Source organism: Triturus cristatus, chromosome 8, assembly GCF_964204655.1.
Source record: "Triturus cristatus chromosome 8, aTriCri1.1, whole genome shotgun sequence".
Taxonomy (NCBI): Eukaryota; Metazoa; Chordata; class Amphibia; order Caudata; family Salamandridae; genus Triturus; species Triturus cristatus.
In genome coordinates, this window is record NC_140591.1 from 373,914,832 (window position 1) to 373,937,540 (window position 22,709).

Sequence of the window (22,709 nt, forward strand, 5' to 3'; positions counted from 1 at the left end):
GTATATGTAGGCACAGCTCTATCCCACCACTGAACACCAATTTATGTTGGAAACAGCCCATCTCCCACTCCGCAGGGTGGTGGAGGGCCTTCCCGACACAATGGGGTAGCTTGGCTCGAGTGGTCAGGAAACAGGCGCAGTGCTAAGCATACAATATACCCATACAATAACCATGCGTGCATCCGTTCCAAAAACGACTCTACACCGTAAAAATTATGAAAATATTCTTCTTTATCTTTTTCTCTTAGTTGCTGATTGGGAAAATAAATAACAATCACAATATACAAATTCTTAAATAGAGCAGGTCAAATAAATATTTGCTGTTTGCTGAAATAAATAGGGGTGATCATAAATAACAGGGCATAAATACAAGTGCAATATATACAGACAATTAAATACTTTGAGGTAATAAATACTGTACCAATAAATACTGTACCAATAAATACTGTACACCAACAAGTCCTGTGGACCTATAAATACAGTGCAGCATTAAATAGATAAGAATTTAATAAATACAGTTTCCCCAATAAATAATTAGAAGTATACAATAACACTCATGAATCAGATGACACTTCAATACTTAAGGGCTGATTTGGCCCAGGCACAGCTTGTAGGGTGTGGAAGGCTTGGGGGGTCCTACTCCCTGGCTGAGGCAAAGGCTGAGGCCTAAACTGAGGTAGATCAAAGGGGGGGAATTCCAATGCCCTGGCTTTCCTCTCCACACAACCTCTCTAGGTTAGTCCCAGTTCACCCCAGGCACAGTCAGGTGGGTTTCAGCACCTCCCTAGCCCCTTAGAGTAGTCTCTCAGGTCTCCACAGGGCCTTAGGCGCCCTCTACTCCACTTACTGCCCTTTTCTGATGTTCCGACGCCGCTGGAGTCGTGTCGACGCCGTGAGGCGATTCCGGTTCGGTCTCGGCGGCCTCGGCACAGTGTCAGTTCTTTGTCGACGCCGGTAGGCGGTTCCGGTCCGATGTCGGTGGCCTCGGTTCGATCTCGACCTCCGATTCGACGGCGTCGGGCAGTCTCTTCACGATGTCGACTTCGGGTGGCTCCGGTCCGATGGCGCTCTCGGCTCCGATGACGTCGGCCGGCCTGGCCTCGCTGTCGACTTCCGGCGACTCCGGGGTGCGATCCTCACCCCCGACCTCCGGTGCTCTTCCTCACAGGTTCCGGGCGTCTCCGGAGTGCGATCCTCACTCCCGACCTCCGGTGCTCCTCTACCTCGGTCTCCGACGACTCCGGAGGGCGGACTTCACCCTTCCGATGACGCCGCTCACTCGACCTCGGTTCACCTCCTTCTCGACCCTTGGTATTCCTCTCGACCTCCGCCGGCGCCCTCTTACGACCTCAGGCGGCTCCGGGTACGACGTCTGCTACCTCAGTCAGCGCCGCTTCTCCACCTCGGGCTCCAGGTCTTCGGCTACTCGACGCCAGGCTCCAGGGAAACCAGTTCTCAGGTCAGAATCTTGCTGCTTCCTTGGTTCTAAGGCCTGTTCCTGCTGTCCAGGTCCTTAGGATGGTTTTCTTCTGTCTTCTTCCCACACAGGGCTATAGGCTGGGATCCATCAGTAGGGACAAGTATCAAGGGTGGGTTTATGGACCCCACTCCAGGCACAAGTTTCCACCCCTGCTGCTTCACTCCTTCCTCCTTCACTGTTGTGCTCCTCTCTCTTCACCAGTCAGGTGCCAACTGCCAGCTCCAACTGCCAACTGCCTCTCTTATCCTCCCAACATTCTAAACCGCCTCCAACGGTCACAGGGTTCTGGAAGCTCCTGGAATGTTCTGGAAGGTGCTGGTAGGTTCCAGTGGATGCTGGTGATGTCACAGGTGGCCACCATTTTGTGCTCCAGGCCCTCAGACAGAAGTTTCAGGGGTAGCTAAAATGGTTCCCTGAATCTGTAGCAACACGAAAAAGTCTGGTGGTTCCCAAAAAGGAAAAATTCAAACAGGGTTTGGGGCAAAAGTGGGACAAAATAAATAATGATGAGGAGGGACCACCCAAAGGGCTGACAGGTCTAACAAGGGCAAACAGGAACTGCTAAAAAAGTGGATATGGTTGACAACAGGAACTATTACCCCACTGGGTAGGGAGAAGCCATGCGTCATCACCACCCACTAGCTAGTGCCATGTATAAATGGGGCAACCACAGGAACCCTTCGGAGAACACCTACTAGGCCTTTACAGGATCAAAAGAGGACTGGACCAGCTATCTGTGCCCTCTGTGTTGTAATAGGAGCCATGAAGGACTGAACCTGCTCTCCCCCTCTATGGAGGACAAATAAATAGGCTCCTAGGATCAGTTGGCTGACACCTGTGTGGCTACAAGGACACAACAATCTGCAAGAGGTCTTTTCCTGGAAGTGCCCAGGTGACCAATGGCAGCTGGACTCAGACTGAACTTTGCTGGTGGCCTCCTTCTGACACCCTGAGAGTCTATAAGTACCCTCTCCCCTAAGGTCTTTGGGGCCTTGGAAGTGTACTCTTGAGACTGGGTACCAGAATAAAATCTGAAAACTTTGAAAAACATTTCCTCCAGAGCTTCAAGTGTCAAGGATCCAAGCAGTTCCAAAAAAATGACTGAGTTCAATTCTGCATTGGATCTAAGAAATATTTCATCAAGAAATGTCCAAAGCACCACAGTTCCAGCAAGACCAAACTGCTTTACGTATCTGGCTCCAGGGCAGCAGATACAAAGTCTGTTGCTCAATACTTTCTTAATTACAAAACAATTTGAACATTCTGATAGACAAAGGTGGTTTGGTTTCACGTTTTTTTGTTTTCCATTTAAATGCACTGGAGTAGATGTTTAGAGAGACAGGGTGCCATCTACAAACATATCTTTTACGTATGTGCTGGCTAATCAGAGTATCCCAAGGAACTTCAGCTTCAGGTGACCCCCTGTTCCTCACAGCTGGTCGCTCCCCTTCCACTGCTGCTACCTGACGCCTGCTACCTGACGCCTGCCTACCTGACGCCTGCCTACCTGCCTGCTGTCACCGCTGACCCCCCTGACGCCACTTACCTCTTCCGCCGCCGCTGACCTCTGCCCCACCTCCTTCGACACAGCCACCTTCCCGGAAAGCTGGAAGCACGCCGAGCTCAGCGCTCTGCTGAAGAAACCAACAGCGGACCCGACCGACCTCAAGAACTTCCGCCCCATCTCGCTCCTTCCCTTCCCCGCCAAAGTCATCGAGAAGGTCGTCAACAAGCAACTGGCCGCCTTCCTCGAGTCGAACGGATCCCTCGACCCATCACAGTCCGGATTCAGAGCCAACCACAGCACCGAGACCGCCCTCATCGCAGCCACCGACGACATCCGAGCCCTGCTTGACAACGGTGAAACAGCTGCACTCATCCTCCTAGACCTCTCCGCAGCATTTGACACTGTCTGCCACCGCACCCTAGTCCAACGCCTCAACGACACCGGCATCCAAGGGACGGCCCTGGAAAGGATCACCTCATACCTCTCCGGCAGAACACAGAGAGTACGCCTCCCTCCTTTCCTCTCTGAGGCCACCGGAGTCATCTGCGGCGTCCCGCAAGGATCATCGCTCAGCCCCACTCTCTTCAACATCTACATGAAACCCCTCGCTGCCATCGCACGCCAACACAACATCAACATCATCTCCTACGCCGATGACACCCAGCTGATTCTCTCCCTCACCAGAGACCCCGACACCGCCAAAACCAGCCTACACGAAGGGATGAAAGACGTCGCCAAATGGATGGACATCAGCCGCCTGAAATTGTACACGGACAAGACAGAAGTCCTCATCCTGGGACCATCGCCCTCCGCATGGGACGACACCTGGTGGCCCCCGGCCCTAGGCACCGCACCCAAGCCTACGGACCACGCACGCAACTTGGGCGTCATCCTGGACTCCTCCCTATCTATGACCAGACAAGTCAACGCCGTATCCTCAGCCTGCTTCCACAACCTTCGCATGCTCCGTAAGATCTTCCGCTGGATCCCGACCGAGACCAGGAAGACGGTCACCCAGGCCCTCGTCACCAGCAGACTAGACTACGGAAACACCCTCTACGCCGGTACAACAGCCAAGCTTCAGAAAAGACTTCAACGTATCCAGAACGCCTCCGCCCGACTCATCCTGGACGTCCCCCGACGCAGCCACATCTCGAGCCATCTGAGGGACCTGCACTGGCTCCCCGTCAACAAGAGGATCACGTTCAGACTCCTCACCCACGCACACAAATCCCTCCACGACATTGGCCCAAGATACCTCAACGACCGCCTGACCTTCTACACGCCCACCCCCCAGCTACGATCCGCAAACCTCGCCCTCGCCGTCGTCTCTCGCATCCAGAGAACCACCGCCGGAGGAAGATCCTTCTCCTACCTGGCGGCTAAGACATGGAACTCCCTGCCCGTCCACCTGCGACTGACCCCGGACCACCTCGCCTTCAGGAGACAGCTCAAGACCTGGCTGTTCGAGCAGTAGCAGACCCCCTCCCTCATGCGCCTTGAGACCCTTCCGGGTGAGTAGTGCGCAATACAAATTTCTTGATTGATTGATTGGGCATTTACATTTTTATTTTGCTTCTCTTGTTTTATCAGCTGTTGCATCTCATTGAGCACTGTATTTAAACTTTTTTGTGAGTAAAACATAAGGACGTATTAAAACACAAATGTGTATAATAATTACATAAACATTATGTCTGTCTATGTGACCTCATTCATTACTACAAGCAAAGATATTCATAACTTTCTTTTTTAAGTAGCATTTTTAATGATGGCTTTTGGTAGTGCTAATCAGTGTTTAGGGGACACACTGACACTTTCATTAAAAAAAAGCGCGCAACAATTCAACTTCATCTGACAAGCATTATCTGCCATTAAATAGGTGAACAGATAAAATACCATCCTGCCCGATACAGTAAAAATGGGAGTCGAAATTGAAATTACTGCCAAAAGCGAAGTTATGTGCTCAAATTAATAACAAAATGTCTGATGTATCTCTGTGCAACCACACACTCCTGCATAAGTGTCAAAGATGTGAGAAATGCACTTTTTTTTTTACCGTTTCATAGAGTGCGTATTCATCTTTTGCTTGTTATATAGCAGTTGATTTGCCGTGCAGGTCACAGAAACGGAAGGCTCAAGACATAAAGGTTCAGCTGTAGCTAGGATGAGCTGGCTCTCAAGTAGGAGCTTATCTTCCTAGATAGAAAAAGAAAGGCACAATAAACAATGTACTTTCAAATCAGTGTAGCTACTGGATAGTTCATTTGCAGCTAATCTGCTTCCATATGATTGGTCAACATATCATACACCCATGAAATTACTTCAAAAACACGTATGCCAGGGCCAGACCCTGGTCAGCCAGAAAATAACTCAAATTAAAATATATTTCCTAGAATTCGGTATTGGCCTCACTTTTTAACTATGATAACACCCTGACCATGCACGGATAAGGTGAAGACTTTGTCCTTAGACAACCACGCTTGTCTGATCGTAGGTGTGAAGTCCCAATTTAATATGTGATGGCGCAGGTCCTGAGGCATGTGGTGCACGAAGATAGGTTTTACTGCCACCCCTCCATTATCCTCTATTAATTCCCTGATTCAGACCTCATCCAGGCTGGTTCCCCATTTATCTGGTGTCAGGGAGGTGTGTAAAATGCGCTCATATCTCACAATCCCAATTTGGTGCATATATAGTTTGAGAGATTGAATGTACTTCAATTTTCTACAACAGCAGTACTGTATATACGAACATTCTCAGGCAGCCACTTTACTTTAAACAATACAAACAAAATAATGCACATTTCTTCTCAGCAATTTCCAAGGAATTGTTTCGAAAAGATGGCCTCTGCTCTGGCCTACTCTCTTCTAAAGTTTCTGTCGCTGTTCTATTCATAATGGTATCAGACCAATCCATTGCGTATACATTTACTCTTTCCCTTTAAAAGTGACTCCTACCACCATTCACACGAGGGGTTTGACCTCTCAAAATATGTATATCAGAAAAGGGTAATATGGATGGGGATGGGGGGAGGGTCAGCTTGGTAGATCAGACATGGCCGCTCTCGTTTGTGGCAGCTGCATGAGCGGCACGCACAATGAGTGGCACTAGAGGTGCCTCAACACTTGCCTACAGAAGCATTTTGAGAATCAGAGAATAGGGTAATAATGCACTGTACCAACCCCTGCAGGTTTTGGCGGGTGTGGGTGGGCACTCTTGCGGCTGAGCACGGGGAGAACTGATGGACATAGGCCATAATATGCATTTGATTTTACTACCTTTACTGTGACAAACATGCAGACAGCCAAAGGAGTGATAGATAAGGATAAACACTAGGGATGTAAACAATGCTAGGTATACAGACTGGCTCTGATGTGATGCCACTAAAGTTCTTCAAAGCATTTTGTCCCCAATGTCTTTAACAGATAATAAAGATTGCTTAACAAGTAATAATGTCGGCAGTGGGTTGTGGGGGCACTTTTGTGTTCTAACACTGGTAAAGAAACTAAAAAAGCATGACATCAAGGTATTAATATTCAACCAATGTTGTGGTTAAATTTTGTATGCAATCTTATGGCGAGGTTATGCAATGAACACTATAGCATTGATTGGAACCAGTGGCGCTCAAAATGATATTTTCCGATGGGCCTTCTGCACTAGCATTAATGAGGACCTGAAGTTTCTCGCACTGATGGCTTTGTAAGAGTTTTTCAGATATAAACAATGTGAAAACACGACACACCAACTTATGCCCACTCAAGGCTGGTCTGCACAGTTCTGTGAAAGATACACTGATGTTTCCTGAACAGAAATAGCAGCAGAGTCTACCAGCATCACAACCCTGGTGTACATCTTCAATAAAGGAGTGGATTGCTAATGTGGCCAAGGGAATATTTATGGGTCACATATTTAAGTGAGCAATCCTCTCAGGTTGGGGATGGGAGTGGAGATACTCATACTTTAATCCTGTTTATCAGAATCTAAAAAACTATCTTGTATTTACTTCGCATGTACAGAATGGACCTCGTCTTAAAACTGTACTAAAAAGATGTCCTAACTTTTAAAGAAATATCAGTTTACACGTATATAGAAATAAGTAAGGCTGATACAAAATAACAAAATGGAAAATAGTGGAAGCACAACGATAACTAGCACTTCTTTACTACACATTCTCGAGTGAGCATTCACTTTTTGCAGAGAAGATAAAGTAAGCACTGGGCACAGTTAATGAAAGATTAAAACACTTTGGCACTGAATGCTATTTCTTTTTGTTTGAGAGGTATGAGATTTGGCCAGGTCACGCTCAAAAAAAAGTTTTCAGAACAAAGATGTGAAATATAGTTCATTTAAATGCAACAGCATAGAGAAAGTTGTATTTGTAACTGAGTTTTGATTGAACGTCGGTTAAATATATGCGAGTATTGAAGTGGAATTTATTGTGTAGGCAAGGAGTCCACGAACAACAGATCCCGGAGGAGGTCTTGTACTGTTAAAGCAATTGAAGAGCTCTGACTTGGAGTTAAGGTTTGTTTAAGAATTTCAAAGAAGTACTTTCCGTCGCTGCAAAACAGAAAGAGAAGGAACTTGCCTGTGTCCATTTGTGGCTGTCACTTGTAATGGAGTGCACATCAGAAACCAAAGTCTGCAAAGGAAAAAATCAACATAGCTCTTTAATTTGATTTTGCTTTGGTAAAGCAAGGACAGTTTGTAGTTCTTAGTTTATAGTATGTCGTTTATCTGTTGTAGCATGTTCAACGCAGTCATTCCTACGCCAATAATTCCCAAGGTAACAAATGGGCCAATCAGCAGCTAATGAACACCTCCTTTCACTGTTCCAAAGATAGCTTAAAGTGGGGCCAATGACTCGTGTAGTAGTTGTCTGTTTCTTGCACTACTCCTCAATTCATTACCAAGAGCCAACCAGCAGTTAAAAGGCAATAAACATAACGATTACAGGGGCCAGGATACAGCAAGCAAAATGTAATGATGTATTTTTTTCTGATGAAATCCCACACGTATCCTGGAACACTTAGCTGGCCTAGCTAGTAAAAACCATGTTAGGTGCTACAAACAACATGCATGGCCATCTATCTCTCAAAATCGAATTAAGATGCCTTAACTGTCCAAGTCTACTTCAGGGACCCTACCTGCTCCTTAAATTAAGTATTATTTCGGAAATTCAAGAGACTAGTCAAACAGTATTGTGTATTACCTTCTTAAACAATCTGGTGTAAATTGCTGAACTCGTGTGCTATCTGGGCATACACTGGACTGGTGTCTGGGTACAGTTAGAAAAGCTCTTTGAAGCACTTAGGAGTAGATAAGGATAGAGAGGAGTAGTGCAGAACTAGTTTCCCAAAACATAGGTGATATATCTCAGCATGAGGAAGGGTTAAATACATTATTAATAAGTCATGCCATGAATCTAGAGCAAAGCAATCCCCAAACAATTATTTGCTTTTATATAAAGGGTAGTACTTGTATACGAATACAACAGCAAAATGAAGCATACCATATATATATTACACAAAGTCTTCTCAAGGCAGGCCCACAAGCATTTCCTGGGTCACCTTCTAAAGCTCCTCTTCCCACTCTAAAATCTGCTGTTATTCCCCAGTTACACAAGGTGTCATTGAAGCTAGGAACTGCAAGGGGGTTGAGGCATTAAAAAATTCAACAATGGCTTGTCTCCAGCACTATAGTACGTAAATCCGAGCAACTTCACTCTAAGGCCCGGCGGTCCCATAATCAGTCTTACTTGCTCTCGCTGAGTGTCAGGGCGGAAAGCAAAGAACAGATATATGGATCCAGGTGTCGGGTCTGGAGGCGTTCACGATGCTCCACTGGTCACAAGGTATGTCTTTTGTGGGTCAAGGCCCTCCTTCTTCACGGTTGCACACTGCCTCATAGCGAAATCCCTTTCACTTCACAATGTGCCCCTTCTGACTTGACGGGGGTCGGGAATAGCAGCACACAGGGAGTCAGGCTCTTCCGGTTAAAACACTGCACAGGGCAACCGCCCTCCTCTCGTCACAGCGTGGCACCAGGGGCGATGACCCTTATTCTTCACTGTGAGCCCCAACTGCCTTACCAGGGTCGCAACAGTGCACAAAGCATTATCGGTGTGGTGGGCTCGATGGACTTGATCGAGCCCAGGGATCCACTCTGCATGATCCCCACTGAACCTCTCTCCCTCCAGGTAATCTCCTTACCCTCACAGGGTCCTATGGTCTCAGATCAGTCAGAATCTGGTGCTCCAGGCGAGCTTTCTTGATTCTTCTCGCAGGTGTCTGCTCACACAGCATGGAAGACTGGCAAACACTTAGTCGCTAGTACAGGTCACGATAGGCAGAACTCGAACTGAGCAGCTCCATGCTGATGTACAGCTTCAGTTTGACAGTTTGGTAGTCTGAAGCGCCCCTTTTTTAATACATTTCCAGATACAAATGTGATTGTTTGGACCTTTTTGTACTCAGACTTTGTGAGAATATTATATAAAAGTGACAAATATTTTGAACAGAACAATTTCTATTGTTATTGTTGTAGCCCTGAGGAAGTCGCCGGGCAACTCACCCGAGACGAAACACGTGTTGGCTACTGATCCTATCTTGGTGCTTTTAATGATGCCAATATGTCACTGTGGAAGATCTGAGAAAGAATAAAGAAGACTAAGGAAATAAAAGAAGAAATTTGCTTGTTTGACTTACCGGACTCTAAATCATTGTTTTTGTAATTGTTAATGAGAACTGTTGCTTACAGGCTCAACTGCCTTGTCCTTGCTCGGGAACATCTTTTTGTATTTTAGTTTTTTCCTTCTGTTACTTTGTGACGAAGGAACATTGGGGCATAGGTGGCTGTTCCCCTTGATGTTCCCTAGAGCACTTTCCAGATATTGATTTATATAACCGACAGGATATTGGATGTGCGCAAGATTGTAACCCTGCCATGGTTTGAAGTGTTATTGGTACAAATGTGATTTAGTGCCTCTGAAGTTTGTATTCTGGGGATGGACCACTTTGAAGTGCCCACTCCTCTGTTGTGCTATTGCTCTAGAGAGCAGACTATCAAAGCAAGGCAATTTGCAATCTTGACAGCCCCAAACGCAGGCCATGGAAGTGACTAGAGGTTCACACCTGGATATTCACCTCCATGAAATACGAATCAAAAGGTCACCAAACAGCCCAAGCCCTACTCTTTAGGTTTCCCTTATCAGCCCCATCTTCTTCCTGAGACATGCCCAGGCCCCTATGACCAGTGACCTCTTTCAAAGACACATAGCCCCTTTGAAGTATACTGACAATCCAGGCTCTTCCTTCCTCCAGTGTGTGTCCCACCCAGCTTTCAGGAATGCAGCAATCCACAAATCTGTTTGGAGGAATTCTCTACGTTCCCATATTCCTCCAGCCAGTCCTGGGGTTCAATCTGGGCCCACAGACCCCATGCACTGTACCACTCACAGGCACAAACGCATCCTTAGTGCTGCACACAAACGCACGTGTTGCTTTCCATTTACTGCTGCCCCAGGACAACAAGCACAGAAGCATACCATGTGAAGATGTTAGCAGGATTCCAAGCACTGCTGCCAAGGGCACACATACATAACAGTGCACAGTTTAACACACACTTTTCCAGCCCTCCATCCTTCCTGAGATAGGCCAAGGGCGAGGTGACTACACAGCGACAAAATCTCAATTGAGTCGGACGATAGTACCCACCCCCATGACACAGGTAAACCGACTTGCCGGACTACTGATTACTCATTACACAATGGTAGTCTGCCACCACTATGCTCATGCTACTTAGCTCTAGGGAAGGGCAGAAGCCCTTCACCACTACGAGGGTAGCGCATTGGGCACACCTTTCGGTTTGAACTAGAACACAGTCCTTGAGACAGGCCTAGCTCATGGAGCACAAGCATGATCAGTCTTTGCCCCTGAACACAAATTGCTGGCAAGGATCCAGATATCACCGCAGCTGGGCACACAGGACAGGGATACACCATGTGGTGAACTTCTTTGTCCCAATAGACAGGTCTGGGGCTTTGTCTGAATGTCTGCAGGGCATACAAGTAGGAGAGACTCGATGTAGACCTGGACCATGCTGCTGCATCACATAACTTTCCAAAGGTGTGCATGAGGGCAAAGCGGTGTAGGTCTCTGTGCAATAACGCAAAGTAACACAAACGCGTAAACACTGGAAACATTGGGTTGTTTTGGTTATAGATTTCCTTCCAATTTCCCATGCAATATAAATATTTTTAGTATTTGCTAATTTTGTAATATAGACTTTAATTATAATAAATGCATGCTAAAACCGCCATGCTACTTGATTGCACCTCGCTTAAAGGACTTGGTGCCTCTGCTTTGAGACTCCAAGTATTATTGCCAGGAAGGGCTAGTTTCCTAACAAAGTCACATGCCGAATGGATATTTGGCTTCCCAATGTATAGAACCTTTGACCTAAAATACGGTCCTTCACCCATCCACGACCGGACAAAACATCAAAGTCCTTCTCAATGCCAGAAAAAAAACTTATGTTCCACAAACATGAGGCTGAGGAAGTTTCCTGGTTCATACACATGCCAGGGTACACATTTGGGAATAAAGGGGGAAAATGCCCGGATACATTGTCAAAAACAGGTCTGGCACCAAATCTGACAGTGACAAAGACTCACTAAATCCTAAGGCTTACACTGAAATGGCAGGAACATGGAATAGCAGTGACTGAAATTGGTTTGAAGACTTAGCTGACCTAGTAAGAACAATACTCTTACACCACTTTTCACCGTGTTACTTTAATGGGGTTTGTGGCTGAAGTGATTCATGGCATCAAAATGGACAGAAGCTTGAAGAGGCCTTTAAAGGTTTCATTTTTCTTCCCACTGATTCATAACTGTCTTTTTATTAGATACATTCTTAGCATACTCTTAATCAGCAGACACAAATTTGTTAGAGCTTCCGTCTTTTAAGCCTTGTTCTAAAGACTTATCAGACTATAAGTTAATGAGATTGTCCCAGCTAGCTCTTCTATTGAAAGAACCTGTAGACTTTAAGACTCGGATATCTGAAAACACTACTGGTCTCAGACAGCAGCCACTGTGAAGATGTCCTAGGCCTTTTGCAACCAGACTGTACCATTTAATAAGATAGTCGATAAGTATCCAATTTTTATCAGCTTATGTAAAAAATGAAGCTTCAAAGGCTGATGCACAGCACCTAAAAACAACTCGTATTGTTACAAGTGCTTTATAAGTATATGGGATCACTCATTCCTTCAGTCCATCTGAATATTTGCATAGATTTTAATCACAGACAAGCAACTTCTACATTAAAAAGAATCAGAATACATATGGACATGAAAATATAAATCACTGTTACAAGCCCAGGGCTATTCTTCCAATAGAAGGCGCAACAATAGTCTGCCGGAGCCAATTTATGGAAGATTTATGAATCTCTCCGAAATAATTGAGGTGGCTTAAAAAAATGGGACAAATAGTGTACTGAAGGGTTGTTTATTGATGCAGAGACTCTGAGGGCAAGACTAGAGATTGAATACTTAGATGTCTTTGGGCCACATTTATCAACCTATTTTGCATTCGCAAATGGTCGAATTGCTAAATTTGGCCATTTGCAAATGCCTTCATAACCACAGCCAAGAGCAATTTTTTTTTTGAAAATTGTTTTTATTCGTCAATGAACACATATATTGCCGGCCCCTGTAGCCCCAGAGGTATCGGCCCAAGCAACACATTGATCATGACATTGATAATTTTATCATAAAAGGATACTATGAATGCATTTCAGATGAAAACCAACTTCCCCAACTCTCCCCCCCCACCTCCCAACTCCCTCCCCCCGACCGCACCGTATTGCTCCCAACCAACGATATCATGTATTGAGCATAAGCCGGACACCTCCATGTCCAGTCCCTGTGTGTACCCCCCCCCCCCCCTTCCGGACCAAGAGCAATTTTAAAAATATTTAATATTGGAGTTTTGGCTAAGAGGTAAGGAGGAAGGAGTCAAGGGGCAGTGGAGGGGTAATGGACTGAAGTTGACAGTCCCCACTTTTCTTCTTTACATATATTTCCTTTACACTTGTGATTTTTTCCCCCTGTTGTGATATAAAAACATTTAAAACTAATACACTACACTCCCACTTACACGCCTCTATATTTAATGTTCAATACTTTAAGGTCATTTGTCGCTTTACAGCACATTTTACCTGCATTGTTGGGCGCAAAAGAATATGTCGGCTTTGGTATGTCGGAGATTTTAGGTTACCAGACTGCCTGTAATCACGGATCTCTGCTATGACGCAACCACAATGAAAAATATTGACCTGTTTGAGAATTGAAAAAAAAAAACATGTAAAATAGCACAAAATTATCTGAGCATCAAAATATGTATTTCATTTCACGGGTGGGGGCCGGCGTTACAATTTACATTTTAACACAATATATTCTGATTCCATTTCAATTCAGTCCCCACAAATCAAAATATAATGAAAGTGTGCTTTCAAAATAAATCACCTGAGATTTTTCGAGGAGGTCCACTAAAATAGGAGGCAGCTCTTCCGCATCCAAGTAGTCCAAAAGTTCTCCTTCCTCATAGGGTAGGCGTATAGTTTCAGAATCTGAAATGATTGTATGTAATGTGTTTGGCAGCTGCTAAGCAATGAAGTATATTGAATATATTTCAATATTTCTGAATATAATTGCAATGAATAAGCAAATGAAAGAAACTATACATACTATGTGCGTTTACCCTGTTAATATAATAAGGGTATTAGTGGAGTTAAACTCTGAGCCAAAACTATCCTATTCTAGCAAGGGACTGCAAGCTTTCAAAAGCAACCCTAATGTTTAAAACGATTAAAACAAATATGCATTTTTAAGAAATTACTGTAAAAGACAACATGGCTGTTGTGTGTGAGTTTTACAAATGAACTTTAAATGACATTTAAAGAGACTGGGGCCAGTTCTAAAATGCATGTGAAGTTGATTAAACAGCAACCCAAGCCATTAGGAAAAAGTACTGCATTGTATGTTAAATGAACTCTGTTCTTATAACGGGCCACTATTATAGTGCAAATTCACAAGTTTAGATCTTAAAGAAGGCATTTAATTGATAAGCGGCTAAGTAAGTAAGTAAAGTGGTCAAGAAATGCTTGAGCCTATGATGTAGTGATAGCAAAATATTGTATATTAAATGTAGGGACAAAAATAGGAATATCACATCCAGACTATTAGAATGAACACTAGCGCTACACCCATGTCAAATGTAAATGAATAATGAACCTAAAAGATCTTTAACAGTGAAAAAGCGAAATTAAAATCATTTTCTCACTAGATGATATCTTTTTATACGCTCTAAACAACCTCTGAGTGAACGTTTTGAACCTGCATGGAGACTCTAGAATAACCTACCACATAAATCAGCAGTGGAAAATTGAGCACAGAAGAAATCAAAATTCTGAAGTTTAGCAAAAGGCATCTATTGTATAAAAAAAAAGCCCCACAAAAAAACAATAAATGAAACGGCAATGTTAGATAGGCACAGATGGGATGAAAGAAAGTCATTAGGAAAACCATTCAAGCAAAATGTCATGAGGTTGGTAGAAAGCATCCAAGTGGAGCAAATATTTGGTAACATGAAAATGAAAGAACTGAGGCGGCTGGAAGAAGTAAAGGTTTCTCATGCAACAACAAAAGAGGAGGGCTAAAAGAACGCTGCCTACACTTTGTGAAGGAATACATGACATTTCTAATGTTTGGTCTCAAGTTGCCAAAAGAAAAGGCTACTTATCTTTGATAACAATATATTTTGTGTGTTAATATACCTTCCTACAGGTTTCTCACCTTATAAATATGCTGCAAGTGTCAGACTGGATCTCGAAAACATTTTCCCCAGAAGTGGCTTTCCAGATCCGCAGAAGGAGCCACGTCGCTCCAAAAGAGCAGACAAATGTCCCTTCAAGTAGTGACTGACAAGCCATGTTCAGTAAGTGAAAGCGAGAAATACAGACGTCAGAAAGGAGAGATTCATAGATGTTTAACCTTCTGAACGTTCACCCAAAAAAACGAACTTGGTCTAGCAGCCAGCATAAACCAACTTGCTAGTAGGTTTTCATGTAGACAAGATAGCATGCCCTAGCTCCAGCAACAAGGAAAAGGCGCCCAATTGTTAAGGTCAATATTTGTTTGTGGAGAGAAGACGTCTGAAGATTGGGGTGCAGTACCTTAGCAAACTATTGTGAAAGCAGATAGCGTACCAAATTTGCCTTGCCCAGTCTAGGGCAATAAGAATCACAGTTTTGATCATCCCACATCTTCTGCCAGACCATTCAAAGCAGAGGAATCGGAGGTGACGTGCAGCTGACCCAGTGATGTGCTGAATTGGAAGGTGTGTCCTAAGGAACCATTTGGGAGGAAGTGCAGGGCACAGAACAGAGGGCATTGGCTGTTAAGGTCTGTGTCAAAGAGATCCGAAGAAAGACATTCCAGCAGCAAGAAGGTAATTTTCTGCACTTAGGGATGAAATTCATATCTGTGATCCTTCAGTAACAGGCAACTCAAGGCATCCACAAGACGTGCCGCTCATCAGAAAACACCCTGCGGCAGAGTTCACTGCGTGAAATGCAAGACCTTCCAACACACGTTTGCAAGAACCCACATCGTCCTTTCTTGTGTTGTAAAGGATGTGGTGGCGTGGACTGAAAGAATCTGAATACCACGTCTCAAGGTTTAGGGATTGTTGGACAGGCCACATGAAGGGCTTGCTCCATCCCCGCATGACAGGGCCCGAGCCCCGGCCCTCCAGGTGTTACCCACAGAAACAACCCGCACCCCGTCTCCAGACGGGACTCCTGCCCCCGGACATCTCTGTATCATGGGGCCGAACCACTCCCGGCTCCCTCGCCCGGCCCGGCCGCCATCTTGGACACTGCACCACGAGGCCGCGTGGCCTCAGCTCGACCCTAACCCTGGGCCTGGCCAGGCCCCGACATCCCGGCACCACCATCCACCCAGGAGGTGAACGGACCACTTGGCAGGTCGATGGGAGAAAGAAGTGTCGATGGCTCTCCCACGCCAGGTGCCGATCGCCCCCCAGCTCCCCCGGGCGCTGGCTCCACCCCCCTGCTGGGTGTCTGGACTCCCTCATCCCGGACCTCCCGACCTCCAAGTGCGAGGGTCCGGACATCAAAGGGCGCCAGACCTATAACTGGGGCCGCTCCAGAGCAGGAAGGCAGTTGTATCCTGGAGTCGAGAGACACCGAGAAGAACTCATCCTTGACGGACTACCGGCGCTGCCGTAGCCCTGCTTTGTGAACTATCATCCTGCCTGCTGGCGCTGCCGCGGCCTTCTGCATCCTCCATCCTCGTCGGGACCTGCTGGCGCTGCCGCGGACCGTTGTAACTACCACCTTCGTTGGGACCTGCTGGCGCTGCCGCGGACCGTTGTAACTACCACCTTCGTTGGGACCTGCTGGCGCTGCCGCGGACCGTTGTAACTACCACCTTCGTCGGGACCTGCTGGCGCTGCCGCGGACCGTGTAACGACCACCTTCACCGGGACCTGCTGGCGCTGCCGCGGCCCGTCCCGCTAGAACACCGAGCTCGAGGATTGTGAGCTATCCATCATATCATCGCATCTACCAGATTGGTAACCAGACTGTCCCGCTACCCCCTTTTCCAACCAAGAGACTAGAATCGAGGGGACCCCTGAGTCCAGACCTCCTTGTACCATTCTATCGTACCTAAGAGATCGCTTATAAAGAACGTTAAAACCTTATCCTTGTGTGGTGTACATCTGTGGGGGGGAAGTTACTCGCCTGTACGATCGCTGGAGACGGCTCTCCCCGGAGACCTCTCCCCTTGTCCTCGGCCGACCCTCCCGGTCCGTCTAACATTGGTGGCCAGCGGCGCGATCCGAATCAACGCGTAATCGTACAGAGAGTAGCTCACCCCACGACAAAACCACAATGTCAACCAAAGAGAGCGGATCCACCGAGAAATTCCAGATGGAGAAATTGGAAGAGTACAGCCATCGTGAATTGAAACAATTCTGCATTGAACTAGGCATTGCTACCACCGGCCTGAGTACCAAAGACGATTTCAAGCACGCCATTGAGTCGTGGGCAGAAACCGGGGCCGCCAGATCCCCGGACCAAAACATTGCAGCATCAGAGAGGAACACCACGGCTCCCGAAGAGCGAAGAACGGGCCTCTCGCAGGAAGAGATCCAAGAGAGAGAAAAAAACAGACTACATGAGTTAGAAATGGCACGGCTCAAAATGGACGGTGAACTAAAATTAGCCGAACATAAACTGAACCTAGAGCATCTGCGGCTCCGAGAAGAACGGGAAGAAAAACAGAGGCAGAGAGAGCTCGAAGAAAAGAGATTAGCATACGAACACGAGCGCAAACTGGCAGAAATAGACCTACGGAAGCAGAACAAAGAACTGGAGGTGCCCGAGCGACCGCGCACCCCGGGAGCGACAGAAAAGAAAGTCCACATCCCCAAGGATGTCGTTCGAGAGTATGTCCGAGAGGACGACATACAACAGTGGTTCAAGGCCTACGAGATCGCCATGACCTCCCACCGGATCGATCGAAGTGACTGGGGAGCCGGTCTATGGGGGAGGTTCGTCAATGAAGGCCGCGATGCCCTGTTACAGCTCCCAGACCATCTGATGTCATCCTATGACCACATGAAGGCTGCCCTCCTCACCCGATATGGGCTCACACCCGAAATGTACCGCCAGAGGTTCCGAGACTGCACCCGGATCCCGGGTACAACTTGGGTGGAATATGTCAACTATTTCAGCCGAGCCTTCGAGGGTTGGATCAAGGGAAGCCACGTAACGACCTACGAGCAACTTTTTAATCTCATGGTGTGGGAGCACCTCTCTAACAACTGCTTCGTCGAGCTCAGGCAGCACCTCCTCGACAGTAAATTGACTGACCCACGGCAACTCGCCGCCGAAGCTGACCGGTGGGAAAGCACCCGAGTGGGCCGGAGAGGGCCGCACGAACAGAACCTGAACAACCAAGGTCAGCACCGTCCCCGAGGAGGAGGAGGAGGCCAGGGACGAGGAAGAGACACCGTCCCGGCCGCTCCCGCTGCCAGCACCCCGCCCCCGGCCAGCCGGGGCAACCCCCCGATGCGCCCGGGGTTCCGAGCCAATGTCACATGTCACCGATGCCAGCGAGTCGGCCACTACGCCAATGACCCGAACTGTCCACAGAACCAAACTCCGAGACCCCGCCAGGTAGCTGCCGCCGCCCTGGGGGGAGAACAAATCTCCGAGGAACAGGAAGAATACGAGCAGGAACAACAAGAGTGGGAACCGGCCGCCATGGTTCTAGCGTGCCTAGGGGGAAGAGACATGGTCCCGCGGGCTCCCCTACCCGCCAACACCAGAAAATATAGTCAGTGGGTAAACATTAATGGACGCCGGGCCGAAGCACTACGTGACATGGGGGCCAGTGTGACGGCCGTCCGCTGTCACCTGGTAAAACCAGAGCAGATCCTGCCGAACATTCTCTGCCCCGTCCGTTCAGCCGACAATTCGGAGAGTCTATGTCGGATGGCCTGCGTCCCCTTCGAATGGGGAGGAGTCTCCGGCATGTTGAAGGTGACGGTCCGAGATGATGCCCCCGTGGACTGTCTCCTGGGGAATGATCTTGAGAGTTCCCCGTGGGCCGCCGTAGAAAGAAGAGAGCACCTGGGGATGTTGGGCCTCCCGGACTGGGCGTGCGTAACCACCCGGTCCATGGCCGCCCGTGCCATCCCCCGACCAGAAGAACCAGAATGGCCAGCACCTCCTCCCCCGATCGCTCCAGTAGAGGACACCGACCATACCGACCCCCCAGAGCAAACCCCCAAAGGGCTCACTCAGCCCCAGGACCTTCCCAACCTGGCTCAGTGGCGTCAAGAAGGGGGGCCCACCCAGGAACAGTTCCGTCAAGAACAGAAGACCTGTCCCTCCCTCGAGGGACTCCGCCAGCAAGCCCTCGCCCAGAGCGCAGGGGACACCACCGGAGCCCATTGGATCTATTGGGACAACGACCTATTGTACAGTGAACAGAGAATCGCGGAGTTAGGGGCCAGTCGAGTGCTGGTGGTGCCCCTCCGTTTTAGAGACTTCCTGTTAAATTTGGCCCACGATGTCCCTCTGGCTGGACACCTGGGCCAGGACAAAACCTACAGTCGCCTGGTGACCCACTTTTTCTGGCCAAAGATGAGAAACGACGTCCTCAACCACTGCCGGTCCTGCCCCACGTGCCAGGCCAGCGGGAAGAGCGGCCGCAAACTCAAAGCACCTCTGCAACCCTTCCCAGTTGTCACCACCCCGTTCGAGAGGGTGGGAATAGACATTGTGGTCCCCCTGGACCCCCGTACAGCACAAGGACATCGGTTCATCCTGGTACTGGTGGACCACGCCACCCGCTACCCCGAGGCTGTGCCCCTGCGAACTGTAACAGCCCCGGTGGTCGGCCGGGCCTTAATGGGGATCTTCTCCCGGGTGGGCTTTCCCCGAGAAGTCGTCAGCGACAGAGGCACAAACTTTATTTCGAAGTATATGAAGTCCCTCTGGCAACAGTGCGGGGTCACCTACCGATTCACGACCCCCTATCACCCTCAAGGAAACGGACTAGTCGAGCGGTTCAACCGCACGCTCAAGGGAATGATTGGGGGGTTGGAAGAGCCCCTCCGTCGCCAGTGGGATGTACTACTTCCGTGCCTCCTCTTCGCCTATCGAGAAGTTCCCCAGAAGTCCCTCGGCTTTAACCCTTTCGAACTCTTGTACGGGCACCCTGTGCGAGGGCCCCTCAGCCTAGTCAAAGAAGGTTGGGAGATGGCCCCCCTAAAGACCCCTCCAGACGTCTTCAAGTACCTCCTGACCCTACGCAATCAGACCAGGCGATTCAGAGAAATGGCGAAAGCGAACCTTGAGGCCAGTCAGGAGGACATGAAAAAATGGTACGATCAAAATGCCTCCTCCATCGAATTCGAACCTGGCCAACAAGTGTGGGTGATGTCCCCCACCGAACCATGTGCCTTGCAGGACAAGTGGACGGGGCCCTTCAAAGTGGTCGAACGCAAGAGCCCCGTCACCTATCTCATCGATATGGAATCTCCACGGAACCCCCTCCGGGTCCTCCACACCAACAGACTCAAACCCCACTTTGTGCGTTCGGAGCTCAGCCTCCTGATGGCTACAGACAGTGGAGCGGAAGAAGACTCCGAGCCTCTCCCTGATCTCCTGAAGACTCGTGAGAAAGATGGTTCCGTGGACGGGGTCCGGCTCTCCGATGCCTTCACCCCGGAGCAGCGCCAAGGCTGCCGGGACCTCCTGCTGCAGTTTGCTACCTTGTTTTCCCTCACCCCAGGGGTCACCCCCTGGTGCTTGCACGACGTGGACACTGGGGACAGTCCCCCTATCAGACACCGGGCGTACCGCGTACCAGATCGGGTATGGGCCTGCTTCCAAGAGGAGGTATCAAAGATGCTCACGCTCGGGGTCATCGAGCCCTCGGACAGCCCCTGGGCCAGCCCGGTCGTGCTGGTCCCCAAAGCTGCTGCCCCCGGCACCACTCCTGAGCTCCGATTCTGCGTCGACTATCAGGGCTTGAATGCTGTTACCAGAACCGACGCTCATCCCATCCCCCGAGCGGATGAACTGATCGACCGCATGGGGGCTGCCCGCTACCTCAGCATCTTCGACCTGACAGCGGGCTACTGGCAGATCGGTCTCACACCCCGGGCCCGAGAACAATCCGCCTTTTCTACCCCCGATGGCCACTACCACTTCAAAGTCATGCCCTTCGGCATGAAGAATGCCCCAGCTACTTTTCAGCGACTGGTGAACCAGGTCTTGGCGGGGCTCGAGGAGTTCAGCGCCGCCTACCTGGACGATATCGCTGTGTACAGCCGCCACTGGTCCGACCACCTCCACCACCTCCGAGAGGTCCTGCAGGCCCTCCAACGGGCCGGCCTCACAATCAAGGCCAGCAAGTGCCAAATTGGTCAGGGGTCCGTGACCGTGACCTATCTCGGACACCAGGTGGGAAGCGGGCTGGTGGCCCCTCTGCAACTCAAAATCGCTGCCATCCAGTCCTGGCAGCCCCCAGTCACGCAGACCGAGGTCCGAGCCTTCTTGGGGCTCACCGGCTACTACCGGCGGTTCGTGAGGAACTATGGCAGCATTGTGGGGCCCCTCACGGGACTCACATCCAAAAACCACCCGAAGAAGATCAACTGGACCCCAGACTGTCAAGCGGCCTTCGAGAAGCTGAAAGCCGCCATGTGCACTGCCCCTGTGCTCCAGGCCCCCGACTACAGTCGGGAATTCATCGTACAAACAGATGCCTCCGACCATGGCATCGGGGCGGTCCTCTCCCAGCTGAACTCCGAGGGACTTGACCAACTGGTGGCCTTCATCAGCAGACGCCTCCTGGCCCGAGAACAGCGATGGAGCACCATCGAGAGGGAGGCCTTCGCAGTGGTGTGGGCCCTCAAAAAGCTCCGGCCCTATCTCTTCGGTACCCACTTCCGGGTGCAAACAGATCATCGACCCCTGCAGTGGCTAATGCAGATGCGGGGGGGAAAACCCCAAACTATTGCGTCGGTCCATCTCCCTGCAGGGGATGGACTTCACTGTGGAACATCGACCGGGCCAAGACCACGCCAACGCAGATGGCCTGTCACGCTTTTTCCGCCTCGACGAGGAGAGTCCCCAAGAGGATGGGTGACTCTCCCCGCCTTCAGCTGGGGGGGGGACGCATGTTGGACAGGCCACATGAAGGGCTTGCTCCCTCCCCGCATGACAGGGCCCGAGCCCCGGCCCTCCAGGTGTTACCCACAGAAACAACCCGCACCCCGTCTCCAGACGGGACTCCTGCCCCCGGACATCTCTGTATCATGGGGCCGAACCACTCCCGGCTCCCTCGCCCGGCCCGGCCGCCATCTTGGACACTGCACCACGAGGCCGCGTGGCCTCAGCTCGACCCTAACCCTGGGCCTGGCCAGGCCCCGACATCCCGGCACCACCATCCACCCAGGAGGTGAACGGACCACTTGGCAGGTCGATGGGAGAAAGAAGTGTCGATGGCTCTCCCCCGCCAGGTGCCGATCGCCCCCCAGCTCCCCCGGGCGCTGGCTCCACCCCACTGCTGGGTGTCTGGACTCCCTCATCCCGGACCTCCCGACCTCCAAGTGCGAGGGTCCGGACATCAAAGGGCGCCAGACCTATAACTGGGGCCGCTCCAGAGCAGGAAGGCAGTTGTATCCTGGAGTCGAGAGACGCCGAGAAGAACTCATCCTTGACGGACTACCGGCGCTGCCGTAGCCCTGCTTTGTGAACTATCATCCTGCCTGCTGGCGCTGCCGCTGCCTTCTGCATCCTCCATCCTCGTCGGGACCTGCTGGCGCTGCCGCGGACCGTTGTAACTACCACCTTCGTTGGGACCTGCTGGCGCTGCCGCGGACCGTTGTAACTACCACCTTCGTCGGGACCTGCTGGCGCTGCCGCGGACCGTGTAACGACCACCTTCACCGGGACCTGCTGGCGCTGCCGCGGCCCGTCCCGCTAGAACACCGAGCTCGAGGATTGTGAGCTATCCATCATATCATCGCATCTACCAGATTGGTAACCAGACTGTCCCGCTACCCCCTTTTCCAACCAAGAGACTAGAATCGAGGGGACCCCTGAGTCC

General features: G+C 49.6%; 1 protein-coding gene across 4 annotated transcripts in view; it reads right to left on the minus strand.

Annotated features, from left to right (window-relative positions):
- The window catches only part of SUPT20H (SPT20 homolog, SAGA complex component), a 393,294-nt gene that overhangs the window by 261,303 nt on the left and 109,282 nt on the right, over window positions 1-22,709 (minus strand). For 3 of the 4 annotated variants that reach the window (XM_085621731.1, XM_085621730.1, XM_085621732.1), the window contains exons 8-11: window positions 13,518-13,621; window positions 13,211-13,327; window positions 7,576-7,629; window positions 5,044-5,183 (exon numbers count right to left, since the gene is read on the minus strand). In XM_085621731.1, the coding sequence (XP_085477857.1) occupies window positions 5,044-5,183; window positions 7,576-7,629; window positions 13,211-13,327; window positions 13,518-13,621 (415 nt within the window). The remainder of the gene's footprint in view (window positions 1-5,043; window positions 5,184-7,575; window positions 7,630-13,210; window positions 13,328-13,517; window positions 13,622-22,709) is intronic. The other variant, XM_085621733.1, reaches the window with a different exon arrangement.